The sequence below is a fragment of the Balearica regulorum genome, chromosome 9 (assembly GCF_011004875.1).
Source record: "Balearica regulorum gibbericeps isolate bBalReg1 chromosome 9, bBalReg1.pri, whole genome shotgun sequence".
NCBI lineage: Eukaryota > Metazoa > Chordata > Aves > Gruiformes > Gruidae > Balearica > Balearica regulorum.
In genome coordinates this window covers 19,479,667-19,505,852 of record NC_046192.1, presented here as the reverse complement: position 1 = coordinate 19,505,852, position 26,186 = coordinate 19,479,667, and the positions used below count along the sequence as shown (strand labels likewise).

General features: G+C 36.9%; 1 protein-coding gene across 8 annotated transcripts in view; it reads left to right on the top strand.

Moving 5' to 3' along the window:
* Positions 1-26,186, top strand: part of ATP11B (ATPase phospholipid transporting 11B (putative)) — a 68,921-nt gene that overhangs the window by 7,592 nt on the left and 35,143 nt on the right. For all 8 annotated transcript variants that reach the window (XR_012836808.1, XM_075761473.1, XM_075761471.1 and 5 more), the window contains exons 2-12: positions 8,074-8,190; positions 9,032-9,121; positions 11,800-11,880; positions 16,097-16,204; positions 16,376-16,504; positions 16,629-16,732; positions 17,987-18,034; positions 20,854-20,918; positions 21,485-21,566; positions 22,720-22,870; positions 25,822-26,019. Coding sequence is in view for 7 of the 8 variants with exons in the window: in XM_075761473.1 (XP_075617588.1) it covers positions 8,074-8,190; positions 9,032-9,121; positions 11,800-11,880; positions 16,097-16,204; positions 16,376-16,504; positions 16,629-16,732; positions 17,987-18,034; positions 20,854-20,918; positions 21,485-21,566; positions 22,720-22,870; positions 25,822-26,019 (1,173 nt within the window). In the remaining variant the exon portion in view is untranslated. The remainder of the gene's footprint in view (positions 1-8,073; positions 8,191-9,031; positions 9,122-11,799; positions 11,881-16,096; positions 16,205-16,375; positions 16,505-16,628; positions 16,733-17,986; positions 18,035-20,853; positions 20,919-21,484; positions 21,567-22,719; positions 22,871-25,821; positions 26,020-26,186) is intronic.

The window sequence follows — 26,186 nt, the reverse complement described above, 5'->3', positions numbered from 1 at the left end:
ATGGTTATTCAAGGTATGTGAAGGATTTGTGTGTTTAATGTTTAATTTCCTGTACTGGTTCTGTATTTCTTAGTGTGACTTTGTTTAGTAACTGCTATTTCTGTGCGATTGATTACTGCAGAATTGTAGCACTTGCAATGTTCAAGGTACTTTATATATTTTGAGCAGCATTCTTAAAAGTGGCTACTGATTCTTGAGATCTCAATTCTTATTTTATAAAATAAGATGCCCTATAGTTGCCTCCTGCTGAGTGTCTAAAGTCACCCTTCAGCTTCGAAAATCTGGCCTACTCTCTGCTTGTATGCATCTGAGAGGGAGATGATACTGCAAATAAGGATAAGTAATTGCTGGAGCCCACAGAGGAAAACTGTTAGTTCTGAAATTAAAACGATGTAGTTGGAACTTCAAAGATATCTTCATTCCCACTTCTTTAGAGCAATGGGCTGCTTTGGGAATCACGGCAAAAGACGAAACATTTTGGACCACGGCTACTGTCAAGCGTCAACTTCTCTTAGACCTTTTGGACCTTTATCATAATGCATTCTTTAAAAGAAAAAATTTAGAGAACATTGAATGGCCTTGCAAAGTAGTTTGGGAGTCGCTAGCCATGTCTTTGAGATTGAGGCTTGCTTCTTAGAATCTGAATGTTAGCTAAATTGCTATCTTTAGTAGAGCTGAAGACACATTTATTGTAAAGTCTCTGTTTTCTGTCCTCTCTGGTACAGATTGTTTTACTGTGTGTATGTTTGATTCTTGCCAAAAGATTCTGCATTTTCCTTTCCTTTAGTGATTTCCTAATTCGTTGCTTATTACTAGCACATTTTCCCCTCTCAACAGTTTAGACAGCCTTTTAAAAAAAAAAAAAAACAAACCACAAAACTTGCTATTGAATCCAAATAGCACAGAATGTGCAGTTAGAGAACATTGATAAAGTTGGATGTGTCTTGATACCCCACAAATTTGCATTTTTTTGGTGAGCTGTTAATGACAGATAAAACCCATTAAGTTAATTTTGCTTGAACTAGCATTACTAGTCCTGTAATTTTTTCTTGGTCCAGAGTTTGACAAAATTATTTGGACGTGTACACATTTTTCTTAACAAAATCACTGCTAAAGAAATAGAGCAAAAGTATCACTGGATCTGTTCATTATCAATAGTTTTCATAATCTGTGTGTCTGGGTGTGAAAGGGAGCATCCTAAAATAAAGCGAAGAATGAGGAATGTATTATAGGCATTTGGATAAGAATTCTAATAATCCTGTAGAAAATATGCGAAGCTTGCAATTCTGTTGAAGACAGTCACCAAAAGTAACTGTTATAAAGTGTTAGGTTTGTTTTATCATATGGTGTGTAAAATGGATTATGCTTTGGAAATACTATGATGGGAATTGTAGGGGAGGATAATAAAACCAGTTCCTTAATTGATAAAAAACTGGGGTATTTTCAAATAAAGCAGTGTACCTAAATCTCTGTAAAAAATTTTTCACTACTAATGGAAACTGGACATGTCATAACAGTCTTTGAGAGCACTGTGTTAGAAAGCCTAACTTGCCTGCTCAGCTCCCTTTTCCTTTCTGATTTTATTGATGTTACAGGACCAGTATGTTTGGCATCAGTCACCTGAATAGCAAAACTGGCACAGGGAACTATGTTACCAGTGAATGAGGCCACTTCAGCTTGATTGTTATTTTTGAAGATAGATGGCTTTTTAAATCTTAAGTAGGGATTTTTCCAAGTTATTTTTGTGGACATTTTGACAAAATAAGGTAAAATAAGAACAACTTGAGCTGTATGTAATTAGGAGTTTGTTCCAAGCACCAGTGTGACTTTTCTAAATACAGTACTAGGCATTTTTTTAACTTTATGAAGGGAAGGATTATTGCTTCATGATTTCTCAGGCCTTGTTTCCTAGAGTGTGTGTGTTTTCAAAAATAATGAAGTCTGGTTGTAGGTCTTCTAGGAAGTTGCAACAGGATTTGTTATAAGATATTTTAAACAACTGTAGAGCAAGTGGGAGGAGGAAGTTGCACGAATAGAGCGTGACTTTTAGTACTGTTTTATTTCTTTACTGCAGTGATATTTAAAAGAGGAGAAACAAATTGCATGGCACTGTGTAAACCTCAGGGTGCTTCAGCTGATTCACTGCTTTAGTTGTTAGAGCAGTGTTTAAAATTGCTGTGAGAGGCTGTTTCTTCCTTCATGCTAACCTTTGATATGACAAATTCAGTTTGACTACTGCCCAGTTATATGACTGGAAGAATTATTGGCTGACTGTTTTGAGTAAAAATTTACAGACTTCTGAAAATGTGCATGGAGTGTGAATAGATCATCTTGCCTAACAAAAGGAAAAGTATTCCATGTATATTCAGAAAAAAACCCAAAGCAAGAAAATCCATTTCCTCAAAACACCTTTAATCAAAATACATCTTGGCAGCAGTATAATAGCAGGGTTTTGGGGCTATTTGCCAGGAACTGTGGTGTTCCTTGTCTGCGGCCACGGTCAGTCAGTCACCTCCCTAGGAAAAAGCCTTCCTGAAACAGAGTTTTCTTGTGTTTATTAGTTTATTAACTAGTACGTAGTGTCCAAAGGGCTTTTGGGGGGAACTACTACTTTCCTTAGCAGCGTTCAGTGTGGTTTTTGAAAGGAGGAAGAGGCTGTAATTGAGACTTCCTTCTTTCAAACCCTTTCACTGAAAACCGGTCACTTAGCAGAAGTTCTTTTAGCAAACATAATGTTGCTTTTTTTCCTTTAAAAACTGTGAATGATGAATAAGAAACACTGGGAGATCATGTTAAAGTATACTGGTTTATGCAAATCATAACCAAAAAATTGCTTGTCTGATAACTTGCAATTATTGGTGCAGGGATTGCAAAGCTTGAAACAGCAATTGATTTGTTGTGTGCTGGTCTCATGTCATTAATTCTAGCTGAAAGACCTGCAGATTTCTGCTGTCTTGCTTAGTAGTGCTGTAGAGTGCGTGGGGAAGGCATACACGTGTGTTGCCGTAAGTTAATAGTGGTATTGGGGAAATAAAGAGTCTGCAGTAGAGATGGTATATTCCCCCTGCCCCCCCTTTGTTTTTGCTTGCAAATGTTGGGAGGACAGCTACATCCTTTGCACAGCTCTTTTTTCTAGTGCTCCTTCTCATTTGGTTACTCTGCCTGATTCTCCAGTTGTCTAATTTGTTGTTCATTCTAGCAATGCTTCCTCAGCAGCAATAGAAAACTCTTCTTCTGTGCTATACCTTTTTGTTATACGCCCAAGCTATTCGAATGACCATGCAATTGTTTTACAGAACTGGTACATTAAAAAAACCCACAACAACCAAAAAAACCAACCCAAAACCAACTGGGAAAATGGTGGGGTTTTGGTTGGATCAGTTTTCCAGTCCACCTTACCATCTGGCTGCACGGGCAGTTCTCCTAGTTCACTGGTGGAGGTGGAGACAAAATGTAGGAAGGGTTATTTTGGAAGAGAGGTGGCTGTTGATGCCCATGTCTTTCATGAAAGAAATAGCGTAAAATCACAGTCAAAAATCTCCCCTTAGTTCCCCAGGATATGTTTTCTATGCTGTTTTAAAGGAGCCTAATTATTACACAGAGGATGTCTTTGTCTAACTTGCAGAACACTAACAAAATCAGTGCTGAAGAGGCTTAGTAACAATGACTTTGCCTTTGGTTAGAGTCATTACAAATTTATAAAAAAGGAAAGCTAGGAATCACTTTCTTTGTGCTTTATAAATCAGTTTGACTCAAGCAACAGCTATGTATTGTGTGTAAATGGCATTTGTTTAGACTATTTTCAAAACAAATATGTCAAGTTTTCTGTGTGCAGAGTTTCTATTGGAGGGTGTGTATTGAAGATTAAATATCCGAGCTGTATTGTGGGGTACGTAATGCCTGGTTTATGTTGGTAACATCAGCTGAATGGCTGAACTTAGCCAATAAATCTAGATTTAATTTGCAGCATGAAGGGGGGAAAAAAAATCAGCTTTTTTAGTGACTTAATCTTATGGTCAAATTTTATTTTATTTACAGTTGATTCCTGCAAACCATCTGATTTAAAAAGCCTTAAATATCAGGTTTTGTAATAAACTCTGCTTTATTCTTTATGAAGTCAATGATCTATGCGCTTAGATAGAAATCACTTCATTAGATAACTGCAGGAAAACTGACTTTTATTGAAAGGTATTGGTGACAACTGAATCTTTTCGCAAGATTCAAAATTTAACGTAGAGATTCTCTGCTAATGCGATTTGGCTGCAGAAATCCTTTGACAAGGGCACGTTACCCTAGTTTTGCGGATGAGTTTGATAATGACACTAGAAAAGAGAAAGAACTGTCTAATAAAGTGAAATTAGGAAACAGTGTGTTTTCTGCACCTCTTTGCTGCCTTGCATATAGATACAGTACAACATCCCTTTGCTGGGCAGAAATTTGGACTACAGATCAGCTTTGTGTCAGGAGCAGGATCTGTGACCAGCCACCTAGTTACAGAAAAGTTGAAAGGCATTCCAGTTCTTGAACAAGTAAGTTTAACGTCTGTGCAGAATTCTCCTTGGAGTGGTGTGTAATTAAAATTTCTCTGCAAGATCTGCTTGGTTGTAGTCTCAGCAGCTAATTATGTGATGACAGGGTTGTTGGGTAATTTCAAATGATCTTTCATAGTTACAGACATGAAACTTAGGAAACCTGGGTTCTGTTCCCAGCCTTGACACTTACTTCCTGCTGTGACTGTAAAGTCACTAAGGTTGTCCTGAATGTGTCCTTTTCCAGCCATAGCTCTGAAAACTGAAGAGGTTCTTGTCCCCAGCCTGCCTTGCTTGGGCATTGCCACCTCCATAGATCTGCTGACTGCACAGCTGCTGCACTTTCTCCATGATAAATTTCAACAAAACAGAATTAAATGTGTATAGATGGCAATTTCAAGCTGTTTTAGCTCCACAACTGCAGCTGTAAACTTGTGTGGCCTGAGATTCTGATTTGGAAAATAGATTCCTCGCTTTTAATCAGTTGAGCCTGCTTCAGCCGAGGTATCCTCCTCTGATAGAAGTGTTCGTGCAGTTAGGCCTGACTTGTATGGAGGTCTTTACTCTTTTTCATAAAAATATCATTAAACTCATCAACTTCTAAGTGCTCAGATAGTGGCCTAAAAGGAATATATAAATACTTTGGAAGAAATTCAGTGAAACCCTTGTCACTCTGAAATTTTTCATTTGTCTTTTAATAACTTTAAGCAAGTGGCATGGAGATTAACATTTATCACCGTCAGAAGACTGCCAGTTGCTTTCTTTGCTTTTTCTGTTTTTTCCCTGCTTTACATCTGTTTGCTTTAGAGTGGAATTTTTTTTCAGGCTGTAGAATATGACTTTCCCAAGTGAGGATGTCTGGCATTTTGTGAGTGCCAGACATTTTCTGAGATAGAAAAGAGCTGTGTACCTAGTCTTATTAATTAAGCACTTTTTTTTTTCTTGCTTGCAAAACACTTACTGTGGCATCTTCTGGATTGATTTAGAAATAATGTGTCACTAATGTCAGGTATCCAAAATGCTTCTGTTACAAACATTGATCTCTTTACATTTTGTGTCAGTATTTAACAGGTACATTTTTTTCATCTTATTTTCATGCCTGTATTTCTTCTCTTAAAATTTGTGAACAGTTCCTTTCTTTTTGCTTTTGGCATCTTAGATACTTCTTCCAGTCCTTTCCCCTAGCTACTTTTTGTCTCCCTGTTCCACTTTTATGTTTAAACAAGCTTTCATACCGTGCATGTGACTAGAGCAGCCTTCCACTGCTTGTCATCTGAAGTTTATTGTCCTTCAACTCTCTTTGAAAAATCCCCCTTCCTTTCTTTCTCCCTTCTTTCTTCTGGACCTCTTTCCGAAGCAGAATGTTTCTGTAGTAATGATGCCAAAGAGAAAAAATTATATTGTTGAGAGGATTTTTTTAATTATTCCTTTACTTTAAAATGACACCATCCTGAATATGAACATACTTAATGCCTAAAGTTAGAGGACTTTATCGATTGAAGAGAATTCTTGGTTGATTATAGCAGCTCATTGTGCTCGTTGTTCGTCACCTTCTGTAGTTAACTGGTACAGAAGTATCTTCTGTTGGAGTTCTGTGAAGTGTCAGTTTTCATTTGACACGATTCAAGGTCTGAGCCTGGTTTCACAGATGCAGCAATACAATGGCAAAGGTAGTTTCCTCACCTCCAGTAGTGGAACCGGTAATGCCCTTTCTACGTCTTTTATCGGTTGTCCTTTTGCTTGTCATCAAAGAACAAGGAGACACTGCGTACAGTGCAAAGGCAGCTCTAAGGTTAGGAATGTCTGATGGTCATGCTGAAATTCACCACTTCCGGACAATCATCAGTTCACCATCGAACAACTTAACAGTTCCAAATTTAATTTCACTAGTTTGTTCTATGTCTTAAATTTCTTTTGTTTTCATTTTAGTAATTTTCTTGGCCTGTTAGCTGAGTTATTACTGTTTTACTGTCTTGTTGTCTTTTGCCATCACCTGCTTCTCCAGGTCAGAACGTTAGGGCTAGGAAGGGTTCTGGTGAGTCATGTAGCCCCAGGAAAGGCTCAATTAAAGATACACTTGAATGACCTAGATATAAGCCCTTGTGTTACAGGGACATTGCAACCTTCCCATGTGGCTTATTTTGGTTTTTAATTATTCCTTTCCATAAGAAAGGAATTTTTGTTTGTTTTTTCCAATATCCAAACTAAGCTTTCCTAGCTGCAACTTAAGCCTGCTTGTGTTTTTGTCCTTCAGATTACCCCTTTTCTCAGTGGAACAGTCTTGCATATCTTGGAACACTTGCTAGTGTATCCCAAGTTGCCTCTCCTCTAGGCTAGAGGACTCTAATTTGTTTGCTCTTTGCTTTTTAGATTGCTCAGCCTTGTGTTATATGTCAAGTTTTCAGGATCTCTTGTGGCTCATGTTCCACTCCTCTGGATGCTGTCTGTCCAGTCAGTTCATGGTGCTTCAACTGTGGCTCCCACTCCTCCTCCAGCCTCCTTAGTTCTGAAAGCCTTTTTCTCAATAGGGTGACATTACTGACTCCCATTCAGCCTGTGATCAGCTACAGCCTTTTAAGCTTTTTCTACAGAATTCCTATACAGGCTTTTATTCTCTTGTTGTAGATGCAATTAATTATGTCTAACTGCTGTATCTTTCAGCCTTCTGTGCATCAGGTTTGTCAAGATGATTTTGATTTTTTTTTTCCCCTCTTCATTTGGTGTTTTTGCAGTCCTGCAGTGGTGTTATCTGCAAATTTAACACCTGTATTTCCCTTCCCCTCGCAGAGGCAGTTGATGAAAATACTGACCATTGGACCTGAAACAGGGCTTTGGTTCCAAGGGACCTCACTAAGATCTTCTGCTTTGGCAGGAAACTATTGATAACTATTTCTGACTGTCCTTTATTTATGAGTTTGCTCTCAGTGTTGCTACCACTCAGGTATGAACTGGTAGTAGTGGCAGGAAATAACATTTGAGGTTAGACAAAATGTTAGTTCTTGGAGACTGAACTTGTTTGGGAAAATACTATTGTCTAGGCGAACGCATATGCTTTTGTTTTTAAGCTAGTGAGAATCTTTTCAAAACCCAGTTATCACAGCATACAAGTATGACTTGTTTGTTTTGACCTTTTGCTTTTCTCATAATCTGTTTTATTAGGGTTATCATGAGTGTGGTTGTGAGGTTTTGTAATTTATATGTTTTCATCTCCATTTCTGTTTCTTCTTTTTTTTAAGTTTCACAGGGCTTCAGGTTTGCATGATAGCAATTATTCTTTATCCTTTTTGAGACTTAGGATTTTTTCTTTCATTTTCCAGAATGAGTAAACAACCTCAAAATTGAGACTATTTTTTCCCCAATATTTTAAAATTCTTGGGACACAGCAGACATTAATTTACATGTTAATTGTTTCCCATTCAAAAGCAGCTATTCTAAAACTACTGCTTGATATCTAGACACAATATTTCAGCACAAAGATAACAATTTTACAAAACTACAGTTAAATGAAGTAGTCTTTCTTGATCATCTTTATTTTGTGTTTTAGGGTTTTGACCCACCGCATCAAAGCGATACAAGAACTATTTATATAGCAAATCGTTTTCCCCAGCATGGCCATTATGTTCCTCAGAAGTTTGCGGACAACAGAATCATATCATCCAAGGTAAGAAATCAATTTGTCATGGGAAAGCCGCTCAATATGTTACTTAAGAAGTTGTGTAGCAAATGTGCATGTGTGTGTTATGTCTAATAGTGCATATACAATATTCAAAATGAGACAAGCTCTGAACTTTTTTGAGGAAAAGCTAGGTTGCTTCCTTCCTATATATTTTTTCCTGCTCTCATCCCTGTTTCCTCAGAACCTGACTAAGTACAGAACAATTAAGCGTGTTAGTCAGAATTTCTGAAGAAAAGTGGGTTTTAAACCAGTGTTGCCCATGTCTGGATGTGATGCGCAGAACCACTTATAAGGAAGGATGAAGCTGGTTGTGAGGATTTATAAACTAGCCAAATTGTAAGCTAGTACTCTGCATAAGTTAGCAACGGACTGTAATTGCAGATTCCCTCCTAATGTGACCTTGGATTGGAATCAGTAGAACTGATGGTGGGGATGTGTCTTGTTGCTGTAGAGTAGGAGAGAAAGTTACAGCTGCAAGAATTAATTTCTTCTCCACTACCCAGCTTGCAAGTGGCCAAATGACTCCAGCTGCTCCTATCCCAGCTGGTAGGAGAACATTTAAAACTTTGACTGTAAACGCAATGCAGTTGCTACCCCTGCTTCCCTGCTAGCTGTACTTTAAAAAAAAAAAAAAAAAAAAAAAAAATTGGGTACAGCCATTCTGTGTGGGAGCAGGGCAAGACCAGGAGAAGGTTTGGGGGAAGGGAGGTGGAAAAATTAAAAGATTTAGGTTAAGAGAGTTTAATGGGAGTGGAACTAAATTTCACCGAAAAATTGTTCGATATCTCATAACTGTTCTTCTCTCTCTCCCTTTTTTTCCCTTCAGTATACGGTGTGGAATTTTGTTCCAAAAAACTTATTTGAGCAGTTCAGAAGAGTAGCCAACTTTTATTTTCTGATTATATTTTTGGTTCAGGTAAGTTGAATTATACTCAGGAAACTGCAATTTATGTTGTAAATTCTGCCACTGATTTTTGTTCTATGAATTTAACTTATATATTCTGTCTGTAAAAACAACACATTTCCAGTTTCTCTGGGAAAATAACATAACTGCAAAAAGAATTATGTCCAAATTTAAGTATTGTCCTTAGGGTTTATCTTCATGAATGCTAATTCATTTGAAGTCCATTGCACTGCCAGCACAGGGACTCAATTGTCTGCCTCAAAATACAATTTTAAATCTGTTAAGTTAGTAATAAAATTCCAGATATGCTTTTTGATTTTTGTGGACATTGGTGGTGGTTGAATAAACCAGGAGTTCTGCTCTCTGCCTTTTTAAGTGCTTCTTGGACATTAGCATGCAGAAATGCAAATATTCAAGTTCACTTGCATGAAATTGGGCAGTATGCTTCCTCTTGAGCTGAGCATGGGTTAGTGTATATTCTCATTGTAGGTGGAATCTTGCTTTTACAAATCAACACACTATTGCCACGCAGATCTAAGATCATCAAATTCAATTTGTTCAGATAAAATGAACACACAAAAATTTACAGCTAGAATTGACAGTTTGTCAGTTTTGAAGACATCAGTTAGTGCTGTTGGTGATACAGGATACGTCAGCAATATTACTGTGGCTTTCGTAGCAGAGTATATTCTAATTAAGAGCATCCACAAGTATACTGTGAGTATGACAGTCTGTAAATTTTCTGTGATCTCTGCATCTCCAACTTTGTAATTGTACTTGAATTCTGTTGAGCTATTGCAGACTTAGTAGATGAAGGATGAGAAAGGTTTTAAGGAGAGATAATAACTTTTGAAAAACCATTTAATATCTAAGATGGAGACAAGGTTTTGGGGTACACAAAAATGTAAATGTTACTTAAAGTAACCACAGATGGTGTTGCATTTTTAAAGCTTTTAATTTTTTAATGCAAACTTACCTCTTTAGTTCAATTTTGAATCACGTTCCTTTCAAACTGTTAGACTTCAGTAATATCTAAATGTGATATCCATGAACAAATGCGGATCTAAAGGCAGAACTTCTATTCAGAGTGTAATCCTCTTATCTCAGTTTGTGACTCAAACGGATGATTTAATTTGTATAGGAAATGTCTGTATTCTTGGAAACCAAACAGGAGAAAAGCTGCAGTCAGTTTTGTTCATTTGTTAAAAGTGAATTCTGTTTTTATTCAAATCCCATTTGGAAATTCATTAATATCTAATTTTTTTTTATTATTTTTATAAGGCAAAGGTGCCTTTTAAAGTTGATCACCATGGTATCTTCTCTGTTGTATGAATCTTATGTGACCAAGATGCAGTGTCTGTCATTACCACCTTATTCCATTGGGGATGACAGAGCTTGGGCAGGTTATTTTGTGATTTAAACGCACAGCACAATCCAGTCCACATTGTTCACCTTACGTATGCATGCCAGAAACATGGTGACAGACTGCATTTTGGTCGCTTGAGGCTCCACGCCAGTTGTGTGATGGATACGTGTCCAGCTGTGTAGCAGGCAAAGGGCCATGGTGTTCTTGTGAAAGAGGCAAAAGGAGCAGGCTGCCGTTACAATTCCACCAGCACAAAACTTGCTCCATTTTCACATGTGAGCCTCTCTTGAGAAAAGAGTGTAGATGGCAGAAATGTCATGGTTTAACCCTGTGCAGCCAAAAATCAGATGCTTTTGGCATGGATTTTCTTGGACAGCATGCTGCCAAGCTGAAATTGCAATGTGATAGTTGAAGAACAAACAGTATTGCAAGCTCGATGCGATTTTTGTTGTGTTCTATAAATTGTTTCTGTTTCAGTGGGGAGAAGAAAAAAAAAAAAAGCTCATGCATGTGTTACAAGGTGGCATAATCTGTTTTCTCTGAGGTCCTTAGCTCTTAACAGACTAAACTTCACGTGTGATTTTTTTTTTTTTTTCCCCTTCTTTAATGGTTCCTAAAGCAATGCCATAACTCTCAGGTAAAGTGGGTCAAATCAATGTCTGTGGTTTTGAATAGTTCTTGTGTATATTTTCTTTACAGCACTTGACTGTGTATTTTTTCTGCTGCAGAGGAGAACCACTAACACAGAATTTTAGTGTATACACTGCACTTTTGGCATGCCAGCAATAATAGCACAAATTGTTGAAACTGCATGTTAACTTGGGGGAGCCGGAAAGGAGCAGTCTAAGAATATTCTCTAATATTTAGTGGTTGGAATTTACTATTTTAACTTTATTTTTACTTCTGAAGTGGATGTTGTTATATTCGACATTGCTGTTATGCAGTAAATTGTATACGGTGTTGAAACAGTGTCACGAAATGTAGATTTCCTTCCTTTGTGATATACTTTTGAATTCATCTTTGTAGTATGACAACATATCTTCCTCTTACTAAGGACTCTTAAAATTGGCACGTGGATTAGAAATGTGATTAAATCTGTTCTAAGCCCTAGAACCTTTGTTTGAATTATTATTGACATATATTATTTAGGTGTCAGGAACTGACTTTTGCTCCAGAAATACTGCAGAAAGTGCAGTAAAAATACTCACAGGTTAAAATGAGGAGTTTGGAAAATAGTTGTCATCTTGCTTCATTGGGGTTTTTTTGGAAAGTACAATTGTAAAAATAAATCTGGGGCTAATTTTCATATTTTCTTCTCTTTTAGCTCATGATAGATACCCCTACCAGTCCTATTACCAGTGGATTGCCATTATTCTTTGTCATAACTGTGACAGCCATAAAACAGGTAAAGGGGAAAAAAATCTGTAGCATGAAGTCCTTCTAAGGTAAAGTTACTCAAAGTCTGAGTAAGATAATGCTTAGATACTAAAAATAAAAAAGACATCATTTTGGGAAGGATTTTGTGTGCAATGTTTCTTGTTAGATGCTTGAACTTGAGCACTTTGGTTAGTTGTCAAGCGCTCAGTGACTCACTGTGGTACCCTTAAATGGACAGCGAATGACTGTCAGACAGCATTTTTGTCTAAACATTGCATGTCACTTGTTATAAGACCTTGTCTGAAAGCTCCTCACTTATTTCCTTGGCACACCTCGCTGCATATTAAAACCAATCCTCCCACATGACACACTGAGAAAGGAGCTTGGGTAGATGAAGCAATGGTGCAATCCATGTTTGTGAGTAGTTAAAAGGCAAATTTTGCTGCAAGGGTATGTTTCATGGCATAAAATATATATTAACTGTAATGCTGTACCAGGTAATAGGGCCAGTTTAGAAAGCTTCTGGTTTTTTTCTTTTTCTTTGGTTACATTAAACATTTTGGAGTGCTTTATAACACTTGAAATAAGGAAAAAATCTTCTGAGTTTAATAGAAATCTCGTTTAAGCACCATATTGCATCCTACAAAGTCCTAGAGTCCCTGGAAGGTGAATGTTAAAAAAAAAAAACCAAAACACCAAACAAACAAACTTCTGGGTTTTTTAAACCCTTAAAGCAAGAGGAGAAAGAAACAAGCACATAAATAAAAAAGTGATGTGGATAGAAACTATAACGTCTTTTGCAGGGAGGTAATATTCAGGAACTATCCCCTTCAAAGGGTTTGACAGTGCTGTCTGGGGAAGAGATGCAGTCATAGCAACTGAAAAGTAAGCAGGAGACTGTTGTGGAGCTACAACTGGAATTTCAATTTGCCTTCTGTGCCAGTAAGACTCAAAGCCATCCTGAAATAGGGCAAAAGTAAAAATAGCTCTAGCTTTCAAGCAGATAGAGTGATGTTTGGGGCAGAGAGAACCTTAATGCTCGAGTAATATTTGAACTAACATTTCATCTTGTTGCTGTGTAATTTGTATATGTAGAGTGCCCTAATCCTATTCAGTTGCAGTTGTTATCATCAGCCCCCAAAAAATCACATGTTCAAGAGCGATAGCCATAAATAGGCAATGGAAAATATCCCTTAAAGCTGTGTGAACTGAAAGAGATTGTGCAACTTAGTGCTAAATATTAGATTTTATTTTTTCCAGAAAGAAGTTGTACTTGTATAAAGTCTAAAATAGTCCAAAATAATCTATTACCACCTTGCTTCCAGATGTACAATCTTATACTGGGAAACTTAAGTATCTTACCATCAAATGCAAAGAACAGATTCTGGTATTCCTTCTAGAAGTTTCAAATCACTCATGGCTTGCCAAGCATCAAGAGTGTTTTTGATTGTCTTAATATCTCTGCAAGGACCATTGGAACCACCTAAACTGATCTAATGGACTCTCACGTTTATCCTACCTGCTGCAAAGTAGGCAAACAATATTCACAAGCTGTTATCTTGGAAAGACAATTCAGTGTGCTATCTCCAACAGGCTACCCTTGGACAAGGAAGGAAGATAAATCTTCTGTTGGAATGCAGAGGGGAAAATACCCAATACGGTCTCAAAACTAGCTCCCATTTTCTCTCAAACCAGAAGTGGAATAGAAAGCAGGTTTTAGGGGAAGAAACCCCTTTTGAAAGCTGCGGGGCACTGGTTCTGTACAAAGTTACATTGGGATAAATGTTAAACTAAACTTAGTAGTCTCTCAAAAGATGAACGGGAAAAATAGCAGCGTTAACCATATGCGGGTTTGAGAAGCTTGGCAGTGGGTGGAAAAACTCTCCCCTGCTTCCAGAAGGCCAGTTCATGTGACACGTCTAGCAAACCTCAAAACTCAGCTTTATTTTAATCTCAGCCAAGGAGATGGAACTTTTTCTTCTTAGAAGTGTAATTGCACCTAGGTCAGAAGAAGGACATACAAGACTGCAAACTGATGCAACTCATGCTGTGTCATTTTGTCTATCTTGTTAGCCAGAGCACTTTCCTCCTTATGTCTGTGAAGATGCGTATGCAGTCCTTGGAGGAGCCCAAAATTATAAAGTAAAAATTAAAAAAACCCAAAACAAAATACAACAAAATAAAGGTATTTCCTAAGGAACTTGAGGGAACTTAGTCCATTTCAGTAAGTTCATAGGTATTTAGCAAACAAGGTGATTGGACACAAATGTTTACACAACTGTCAGGTAAATAGAAACAACTACTTTGCAGGTTTTGATTAAATATAGACCTAAACTGAGAATGAAAAACCTGGTAATATAATATGCAAGCCTGTTTTAATTTTGTCCTTTTCTTAAGTACATTGATAGTTTTTCAAACAGAACTTAAGAATCTAATTTAATTGAGGGATTTTAATCTTTGGTTTCTGTTCATGCAATTAAGGAATATTCCCTGTATTCCTATTGCATCTTTCTTTTTAACAGTATTTTTGCAATATTTGCAAGCGAGGATAAGGAACTCTCAAAAATGCCACAGTAGGTAAATTTTGGGGGCATTTAAACTGGCCACAGTACGTTGGCTTTTAAGAATTCCCTGGTGTGAGGTGTCACCCTTGTGTTGTAGGCAGTAGGTGTCAGATGGAGAAAGCGCTGAAATCTGTACTTTCTAAAGAAGGTAAATTTCTGTTCTTTGCCAAATGCCCATATTGTTCAGTTGCTCAGGTTTATGAGACAGATGCCCCAAGGTTACTGGATGTTAGTTAAATCCTTGTTTTCTTCTGTCAGTCACCTTTAACAAGGATGTTTAACAAGGAGCTGGAGGTACTGACTCTTACTTTTTCCTCTTGCTTAAGAAGGACTCTTAGAGTCTTACTTAATGGTTTTAGGATTCTGATTTTCCAGTATATCTCTGTGTGGTTGCTATTACTACACACTTCTTAATTATTTTTAAGCAGTTGGCATATAAACTCCCCTCTTTCCTCCCCTCTCGTAGTGCAGTCGTGCTGTCCTAGTTGTGCTAGTAACAGTGGAGGTGCATAAAGGTTGAACTGCAAAACTATACTTTTAACATGCTAAACTCATATAACTTTCCTCCAAACTCCAGTCAACCATAGAATTCTCCAAACTGCATCTCCATTAGTACTCTTTTTATTGTGACATTCATATAAAATATTTGTAGTGTTCTAGGATGAATTTGGATTATGCCTACTGTTTCAGAGGGTCTCCTTCTTCTGTATGCAAAGTTACAAGGAAGTGGTTTTAACTCTCTTACATTTTTTGTACCTACAGAAAAGCATTTTAGGAAACGTCCCTATTATTGCAAATCGATTGTAGGAGTCTTGCCAGCATGTAAGAGGCAGTTGAACTTCCTGCATAGACTGATCCATTTCTTGTGGGAAATTTTCCAAACAGTACCTAGGCTTGAGGATCAGAGATCATGCTATTGCCAATCATGCTATTAGATTAAATAAGCAATGTAATAATAGTTTAGGAAAATAGGAGGGGAATAACATACCTGGATTCACTCCCGTAAATGTTTGCTCATGTCTGTGCATGGGATAAAGGGTACTTGGAGGTGCCAGATGTTGGGTAAGGGAAAACTGCTTAATTTATCTATTAAATAAAACTCAGTTGCTGTGAACTGTTGCATTAGGATTCCCAAAGAACTAAAACCTTCTCAGTCATCTTCTCTTGCTACACAGAGCTGATGTCATACAAAATTAAGAAATCTTAAGTTTTCATGCATAGGCTATGACATTAACTATAAGAAGTGCTATATGGTATGACATGAAGTAATTTTAGTCTGTTACTTCTCTTAAAAAAAATTAATAATTAGAATATGTAAGAGAAACCGGGAGTGAGTATTCCCAGTTTTGTGGGATGTTAATCCATATAGAGAAAAGATTGAATGGGTGCTTGTTCATCTCGTCTGCAGAAAATGTCACCGCCTGTTTAACAGAACATGGGACTGTTAAGTTTCTTCACCACTTTTGCTACTTTATTTGCATTTACTTACTTGTGTAAAGTGAGTGAAAATTAAGAGGTTTCCCAGGTTCTTGAGTAACAGCTGTAGTAGAAACTCAAGAGAAGTTAGTAACTGTATTCAGGCTACACAGTAAGTGATTTGAAGTACATTTGCTTAGAAGATAGCAGTTATACTTCATAGGTTTCTTATTTTAAAAGTAAATTTGTATGTGTTTTTCACAGGGTTATGAAGACTGGCTACGACATAAAGCAGACAATGAAGTGAACGGTGCTCCGGTTTATGTTGTTCGAAGTGGTGGCCTTGTAAAAACCAGATCTAAGAACATTCGGGTATGTGCCTAAGGACAAATCGAAGATGGTGTTTCTATTGCATAGCTAAAGCTCTTCTTTCATTACTAATCATTGTGGCCTGTTTCATCGTGATTTGGTAACAATGCTGAAATGGATTGTTCTCTTTTAAAACTCTATTTGTACACTTCTCATTTGTGTTCGCTTCGATAGGTGGGGGACATTGTCAGAGTAGCCAAAGACGAGACTTTTCCTGTTGATCTGGTGCTTCTGTCATCTGATCGAGTCGACGGTTCATGCCATGTTACTACTGCAAGTTTGGATGGAGAGACCAATCTTAAGGTCTGGGTTACTGCTATGAAACAGAATGTAGTTAATTTGTGATGTCGTCTGTATTTCAGCCCGTTAAAATACCCACCCTGCCCGGTAGTCCTCTATCGTTAACTCAATAGATGCTGTTTTACAGACACATGTTGCGGTCCCAGAAACAGCAGTGTTACAGTCTGTTGCCAACCTGGACAAACTTGTAGCTGTTATAGAATGTCAGCAACCAGAAGCAGATCTATACAGGTATCACTTTATTAGTAAATATTTTGAAATTAAATCAAAATGAAGTGTTTAATATTAGGAATGTTATGGATCTTGCTGGGATTAAAATAACTTCAGACATCTGCTTAAATTTTAGGTTTTAATAATTAGCCCAAGTGTTTATACATATGTACTTACTGAAAGTTGCAAGTGACAAGTTAAATTTGAGTATTTCAGTAGTAAACCAGAAATTACAGGATAATATTTACCTTTTGTATTTTGATCATGACTCTTATGTACATTTCTGTTCTAACCAGTAAACTTCTTTCCAAATTTAAAAAAAATTAAATGGCCCATGAGTCGCAGCAGGTTGGAGAAAGAGTTCTATAAGGCTCTACCAGGAGATTTCAGTACTACATAGTATTTTTATTTTTTTAATGGCATTAGCTCAAACTGTAGCAAGTTGTTGTAAGCTTAAGGATGTGTTGGTCACATTTATTTTACTTATGCTCGAGAGAAGATTTGAACCCCATTCTTTGGCAGAAAAAATTCAGGTTAAAACCAGTTGCATCTGATTTTAGCTTTTAATGTCAGCAAGCAATGCCCTGGACTCTGTAAAATAGCATCATATGTAACAAAAGTTACATTCCCATCCAAGTTTCTCCTGAATTGTATAATGGAAAGTGGTGGCTACGAGGTAGTAGTTTTCAAAATCCAAGTATATCACAGAAGTTATTCTTAAGTAAGCTCTGGGATCTTTGAGAAGTATTAAATTTGTAAAAACTAAGATACTTAATTTGAACAGCTGTTCAATTATTTGATCTTCAGTTTGTAGAGAACATCAAGTTAAGGTACAATTACTATAGAAGTTTATGTCCCTATTTGTAGCTGGGGTCATGCTAAATATGCAAGTGTCAGATTTTAAAATCAGACTAGATTGGATTTATTAAATGAAAAATGACTATTTCTGATGGATAATATGCTAACTTATATTTGTGGAGGAATTCTTACTGAAACATCAAGAAGTCATAATCTGTTTTAATGAAGAAATACAGTCTTTTGTGGTTTTATTAGTGAAAACTAATAGCTTTCTCAAATGACTATTCTTTTGAAGTATAAATGTTTCTGTTGTTAAATCTCTTTCATAAAATTATTGCCAGTGGTGCAATGTTGTTTTAATTTGATTGTTTTGAACTTGTGAACCATTAATGACTTTTTTTTCGAAAATATGGAGGACTTTTTTACATTTTTTGAGTCTTTATGTAGATATTTCTAACATATGGACATCTTTCATAGATTTGTTGGAAGAATAACTATAAGTCAACACACGGAAGAAATTGTACGGTAAGTACAGTTTTATAAGATTAGTGTTTAGACCTGATGGAGGTGGTTAAAATCATGACCATCACAAAAAAGAGTTACTGTTGAATAAGGGAGGGGTATTTTTACTGAAAGCATCAATTGTAGCTGCATACTTCAGATGGAGATGAGAAAAAAATTAGTGAAAGTAAGTTCATTACTACCCAGTTTTTCAGATTAATGGGACTGTTCTGGAAGGCTTGGCTGTTCTGAAGGGGATAACTTTTAGGTACTTGTAATCACCTGGTTACTTAGTTGCTATTTGTTATTTAAAACATTTATTGATCTTAAACGTTTTCCAGTGGCAGATAGATTATGTGGACTGCAACAGATCCCCTGTCATCTGTTTATCAGAGGCACTGAGCAGGTGTTTTTGCAGTTGAAATTCAGAGAAATTATTGGTCTATTTTAACAAAGCCTCTGCTACAAATTTGTAGCTTTTGGTATATGTTTCAAACTACTGTACTACCTGGACTATAAAGGTAAGTGCTTCGATCTGTGGTAGTCAATTGTGTGCACATAAAGCTATGTGCATATAATCACATGCTCACAACCTTTCCCTGTGCAGTCATAGCAAGTAGCATACACCTAAACACATGTGAAAGTATAAAAATAATGATGTGAAGCCGCGTGCAGACGTATATGTGCACTTCCTCAAATGATTGCTGATTGCGGTGGGTTGGCCCCAGTGAGCAGCCAAGCATCCACATGGCTGCTCATTCGCTCCCCCCCACCACAACAGGACAGGAGAGAAAATGGAACAGGACTGAGAAAGGTCATGATTTGAAACACAGACAGGGAAATCACTCGCAAGAAATGGCCAGATTTTCAGCAATATTTATCATGCAAGTTACTTAATTGTTTTCTCTCTCGAGTTGTTGATAATCAAGCTTTCAAAAAACGTGGTCACCTCTTCTTAAAATGTGAAGTGCTATGTTATGCTGTATAAATGTGTCACAGAAACAGGTAAATCTGTTATGATTCTTTCACTCTTTTAATGTCCAGAATGTTATCTTTTACACATCTTTTCTTTTTTTTTAGTTTAAATTTCTACCTGAATCAAATATTAAAGCAGTATTATTTTCCACATAATGTGTGTCTTCAGTCTGAAAAACTGAAAGCTTTTCGATCTGAGAGCCTCCTGTGAGGCTGGCAAACATCTGTCAATTTTAGATAGGAGTAATGTGGAGTTCAGAGTGAATCAATTTGTCAGTGGTTTTGCAAGAAACATGGGAATGTAGAAGGCAGATAGATCACTTGGCCCCAAGTCCAATGCCTTAGCCACCCCTACAAAAAAAACCCACCTAAGCCCCTCAAAAACCTCACTCAGCTGTTTTCGAAGATCACCTTCTGTGCTACTTAGAGCTTTTCAGAATTCATTACAGCCAGGCTGGACAGGTTTACCTGACAAACATGTACCAGCGCCAGTTTAAGGGGAGTGTGAAAAATAATTGCAAGTTCTGACTGCTGGTGGAGCTGTATCTTCTGACTGTCAAAGAGAAACTTGTCTAGTCTCTGTTGCACTGAATCAGGTTTTGTATTTTGGGTTTGTCAGACTGGTTTTACAAACTGCAGAAAACACTTGAATCTAGAAATATACTTTAGGTTTCTTGTAAGAAAAGGTTAAACGCTTGAGCATTTAGTCCCTTTTAGTTCAATTTTTCAGTTAAAGTTTGAGTCTAACCTAAAATATTAACGTATGTGTGTGTGATTTAAAGAACCTGTCATAATCCATGTGCACCAATTGGTGCACATGGTATTTGTGATGGTAACTGTCACATTTACAGTAACATTTAAATTAAATGTTTAACTGTGGGCGTTGGGGTGTGGATTTGGGGGTTGTTGGTTTTTTTTTTTTTTTTGAGTAACTCCAGGTTATGCTTTCAAAGGAACTTCAAGTATAAGAGCTTTGTTTATATAATAGTGATCATGGACTGCTTGTGGTACAGCTAATGGAAAAGAAAGACAAACCCAAGGGATTGTACGCACTAACACTTAGTGTATGATTTTTAATTCTTTTGCTTATACCCAGCATGTCAGCCTGGCCACTGCAGTCGTTCAGTTTGTGCTTTCATTTGAAACACTGGCAAAAATAGCGAATGCACCTTTTTTATTTATTATATATTTCAAACCAACCATGCTGGCAGTTTCTAAAGATGATGCAGCTGCTGGAATAGAACATATGGCTCTAACCTTATATGACCTTTATTTTCACAGCGCTGTTTACGGTTAACTTTGGCAAATGAATGTATTATTCTGGTGTAATAGATACAAGAAAAAAAAATTACGAAATTTTACTCTTTTGTTAGGAAGCAGAACTTACACTGTGGTGGTGGTGGTTGTTTCTCTGGTATGAGTAGCTTTTGAACTTACTCAATCATTTCAGTTTGACAGAAGGGTAGAAGTAAGATAGGTAAAAAAGCCAAACCTGAAATAGCACTATTGTTGCATTGTGAGCTCCACAGGTATTTTGCTTGCGGGCTTCTTAAATAACTTGCAGGTCTCTCTGAACCAGCCATTTGGTATATTTAGCTCAATCACTGGTTATGGGATAGGGGAGAGTGTGGCAGGGACCAAAGGAGACATGAAAGGAAACAGAGAGCTCTGCGGAGATTCGTGGGTGAGGTGTGGTAAGAAGGGGTAAGAGGATTGAAGATGGACCTAAATGAGGGTGGGGTTGGAGTTGTTGCGATAGGAGTTCATAGGGGATGTAGGACAACTTCGCATAGGAAACTGGATTTCATTAGTCCTACGGAATACAGAACAACTAATTTTTAAATACCACTATGTTTGCTTCTTTTTAGACCTCTTGGGCCTGAAAGTCTCTTACTTCGTGGAGCAAGATTAAAAAACACTAAAGAAATATTTGGTTTGTAGACACCTAAATATTTAAAGAGTATTCTCTTCTTAAAACATGTTAATGAACCGTGCTTTAATTCTACTTGCACTGAAGAAATTCTAATAATCTTACTGACTGTTACCTGAGGGGATATGATTACAGATGAAAGTAATGATATTATGCTGAAGAATCTCTAAGGATATAAAGTTCCAGCTCCACTCTATGAAAATACTTGAAGTGGTTTGATAAAGGAATAACTTAACTTCAATGGATAAATGACTGTTGTTACTGTTACCCATTGTTCAAGACTTTCTCTTGAGAGTTACCATTCTGATTTCCATAAAATACATATTGAAGAGCAGTACAGTCATAATAATGAACAGCGGTTTAGTAGGTGTTAAAATTATTTCAGTAGTACTGTTTTACTAAAGCAGAATATTGCAAATACTTACAAAATACTGTCTCACCATTGTAATAAAGTAAACACAGAAGTAATGTCACATCTTGATTTTTATTCTGTGTCTCTTAAAATGAAAAACTTTTGTATAGATGCAGAAAATAAAGTATAACTCTTTCCCCCTCCCTTTCCTTCCCAGGTGTTGCAGTGTATACAGGTATGGAGACAAAGATGGCATTAAATTACAAGAGTAAATCTCAGAAACGGTCAGCAGTAGAAAAGTATGTTTATTTTCTAATATCTTTCTTATTTGTAGAGTTTTAACTTAGTTTTTCCTTGGTAACTTTAAAACCAGGATGATTGCATCATTGGGTTGTAGGCAAGGGAAGACAGCGTAATTGCTTTGCCTTCAGCAGGAAGCTATAAAGATAAAATCCGTTTCTTGATATTTCATCCTTTATTGAATCTTTCAGTAGTGTACAAAGTTGAAATACCCAAGCATAAAAAGGACTAAACCAGAAGAAGTTAGTTTAGGAGGTTTATTTTTCTGAGATGTGGAGGACACTTAACAATAGGTGAAATGTTGCTTGAACTATATGCTTGGAGATAGTTTTCACAACAGTCCCAGCCTCTGCTGCTCTGGTCATCATTTACTGTAAAACTGCAACATGCCTTTAAAGAGGATGGATTGAAATGAAGTCTTAATTGCTTACAAATCTTTCTCCTGAATCTTTAGTATTTGGTATAGTGGAAGATAGCTTTGTTTCTCATGTATTTGGATAGGCTATATCCTTTAGACTGTTTTGCAATGAATCTTGCTTCTAGCACAAGTTACAGGCTCAGTTTTAAAAATCTTTGCTCGTAGTTATGGGATAGGTGTTACTGTAATAGAGATTTATATGTTGAACCTCCTGAATTATTTTTAAGGGAGAAGAAGTTCTGATATGTTGCTGTTTTTCCAGTTACTAAAAATCTGAGATTGATTATTCTTCTGTAGCCACATACAAATAGAACTGTAGAGCACACAAGAAAAGTTTAGTCGTCAAAGCAAGGGGTGGAAAGATGGTCTGGGTAGCATTACAGAATATAGACACAAGTTTGGCAATCACAGCCTTGCTAGGTACTCTCGGAAAGATAAGTCAGTCCCCAAAATCTTGGACAACAGGTGTGACACAAGTCAGCTGTTGAGTATTCTTGCACTTTAATCTAGTCTTTATATTGCTATATGTAGAGTGTATCCTAGTGAGATGTAGGATTTCTTTTCACTGCTGTTGCTTGTTTGTCACAGAAACTTTATATCTGTGTCAAACACAGGAAACATTTGGAAAAAAAATTGTCCAATAAGTTTTTGATCCATTCATGCAACCACAGTGTGTCAACAGATTAAGTAACATAAACTGAATTTCTTTTTTTTTTGTTTTCCCCTCTTTGCAGGTCCATGAATTCCTTTTTGATTATTTATCTAATAATCCTCCTCTTTGAAGCCATTCTGAGTACTATTTTAAAGTATGCGTGGCAAGCTGAAGAAAAATGGGATGAGCCTTGGTACAATGAAAAAACAGAGCATGAAAGAAACAGCAGTAAGGTAATGTAGCTCTGCACAGTTGTGTATCTGTGGAACCCTCAACCACTATAAACTGAATGTGATATTTTTTATGTCCCTATTCTTGGATTTAGGTGTAACTACCACATGACTGCTTACAAGTCTGTATGCTTTTGTCTCCGTATTTTTAAGAGAGTTAGTCCTATGTAGCCTCACCCTTGTGTAGAAATATCTTACCTCTGTTACCTGTTGGACTTTTTATTCCTTTATGGAAAGACCAAGCTTTTTGAAATATTTGGGGTGGGTTAGGACATATTTCTGATGTTCTATATTTTTATTATAGTTGTTGTTCTTCTGGGTGTCTCTTGTCATTCCTTAAATGAAAAGAGGAGGAGGGCAGCTGTTCTTGTGCACTTTTTATTGCAGTGATTTCACAGTTCAGGCATTTTGGACATTCTGTGATGTTGAGATTGTTCAGACAGTTTTGTAAGGCTGTAATTTTACTCAAGCTCCTGCTTGCCTTCTCACTTTTCTGTAGAGATTGGAGGGATACTTTGAAGTGTTCCTTAAGTCTACTGTTCTGGGAAGTGCCTTTCTTTTAATCGTTCTGTATTTTTCTGTGTTGCGTTTAAATTTTGATTTCTGTATGAGTCTGCCTTATTCCAAAGCAGTTCAGGAGCTGTTTGGAGCTGATTCTAAGAAGTAGAGACTGTTTTCAGAGCACAGAACAATTTGAAATACAGTTTCCATATCTGATGTGGTGTCAGGTGTTTAACATCCACCCCCACACACCCTCCTCATCTCCCAGAGCCTTGAGAATTGAATGCACTCACTAGGCACCATGTGTGCAAAAAGGTCCAAATCCCAAGTCAGGAGAGTGCTGGTTTGCTTCGTAAGTAGAGCGCAACTTACAGTTAGTACATAGCGGTTCAGGAAGGAAAGAGAGGTAATTTGAGTATGTCTTTGACTCAAGGAGAGTTAAGAGTTTATTGGCATTACAGTAGAACATGCAGCTTTCTCAGAAGCTTGTCATGCAAAATGTTTTTGTGGTTTAACTGGAAAAAATGTCTTTATCTTAATGCTGTGTTTTAATTAAAATTATTGTCAGATTATCTCTACAGTTATCAAAACCTTTTTAATACATTCTAATATCTTATTTAAGTGTGTCGCTGTTGAAAAGTGCTAAATGAATTTAAAAGTTTTCTAATTGTTTAGTGACTTATTTTTAGTACCTGTACCCACCTAATTCACTTCCAACTGTGTGAAGTGGTCAGTCAAGTAAATTCTTACTCCTCTTAATTTGAAGTAGTTGCTTTGTAAGTTAAACTAACCTGTGGAGCCTCTTCAGTTCCGAATAGAATTGAAATATGTATTTACTCAACCTTTCCATCCCTTTACCTTTTGCTTTCAGGAGCATACAGAGCCATCGTTTCTGCAATGTCACTCTCCTTCTATCATGTCTTAGTTTTCTCTCCCTTGTTTACTTCCACAATCTGCTTTGCATTTCCTAATGTGCTGACTCCCTTACTTGGAGTGCTTTCTCTGGTCATCTGTCCTGATTGGTATTTAATAGACAGTACTTTAATAAACTTGCTAACCTTAGTAACTGTCACTTCTTCTCAGTATATCTTCTCTTAAGTGAATTACTGCTCTCAATCTTAAAATCATAGAATAGTTTGGCTTGGAAGGGACCTTAAAGGTCATCTAGTTGCAACCCGTCCACTAGACCAGGTTGCTCAAAGTCCCATCCAACCTGGCCTTGAACGCTTCCTACAATGGGGCATCCACAACTTCTCCTGGGCAACGTTCATCATAAAAAAAAAAAAAAAAAAAAAGTCTTACTAATATCTAATCTGAATCTATCCTCTTTTAGTTTAAAGCCATTACCCCTTGTCCTATCACTACATGGCCTTGTAAACAGTCCCTTTCCAGCTTTCTTGTAGGCCCCTTTAGATACTTTATCTTGTCTGGTTTAGTTTGGAAGTTCTCTTAAGGCAAGAACTTCCTGAGATTTTTGAAGGCACCTTCATCGGTGGTACTGACTTCTATTAATTAATTAATGCAATACTCCCTAATTAGGAAGAACACACATTATTTAGCTTTGCAAACTGTTGACTACTTCTATACTCCTTTTTTTCCAAAATGTTTTCCTACACCAATATCTGGTAGAGTTGGAAGAGATGTCCCAGGTTTTTTCATCTCTAATCCCCCTTGCTTGATATTCAAGTGTTGGTAGAGTCTTCCCAAAGTACAATTTAGATACTGAGTTTGTTGTGCAAATGCAAAACAGACTTCAAAGAGACCATAATGTTGCATTTCAGAGTTTGTTAAAATTGTCATACCTAATAAAGAGAAATTTCTATCCTACTACATCACTGTTTACCTGAAAGGTATGTCTTGAACACAATGATTTGAGATGATGCTCTTTCTTGTCATGTAGTCTAGATCACCCATGTCACTGGGGTATGCCAGTAGACAGGAACCCTCTTGTCGCTCTACCACCCTAAACCAATACGGAAAACTTGCAGATTCCTCTGACCACATGGTGGACTATGAGTTTTTTGCCTTCACCATTTATGGTTCCTTAGCAAAGCCAATGAATGGTGCTGTTTGGAACGGGGAACACATTAGTTTTTTCAGACCCAACTCTTTCAAGAGACCTGTTTGAAAACAATCACCATGACAATTACTATTAATTGGCAGCCCTCCTGACAGATTCAGTAGAAAGGACAAAAATTAATGAACTTGAGAACTGAAACATCCAGTCATAGCTTAAGGCAGTCTTTTTGCATCAGTCTGAAGGCTCATTACTGGGGCAACCTGGCAATGTCAGCATTGTCACTGTGTGTGTGTTCTCTCTCATGTGTACATGGGACTTGGTCTCCTCTAGCTCTGTCAATTTTTTATTTTCATACATGTTGAAACATAACTAAGAAACCATGTTTCACTTGATCATTGCAGTAATATTTACATTTTCTCTTTTTCTCTTGTAGATTCTGAGATTTATTTCTGATTTTCTTGCTTTTCTGGTACTTTACAATTTTATCATACCTATTTCACTTTATGTGACTGTTGAGATGCAGAAATTTCTTGGATCCTTTTTTATTGGGTGGGATCTTGACCTTTATCATGAAGAAACAAACCAGAGAGCGCAAGTAAATACTTCAGACCTCAATGAGGAATTGGGACAGGTAGAGTAAAAAATACTTTATCTCTTTTTTTTTTTTTTAACCTTCTATTTTCTACTTCTTTTTTGATATTAAAATTCATTACTGCAGACTCTTTATTGGTTGTGCTTTTATTTCTGATTAATTTGAAAATAAGGTATAAAATATCTGATGGGAGAAATTAAAGTTTT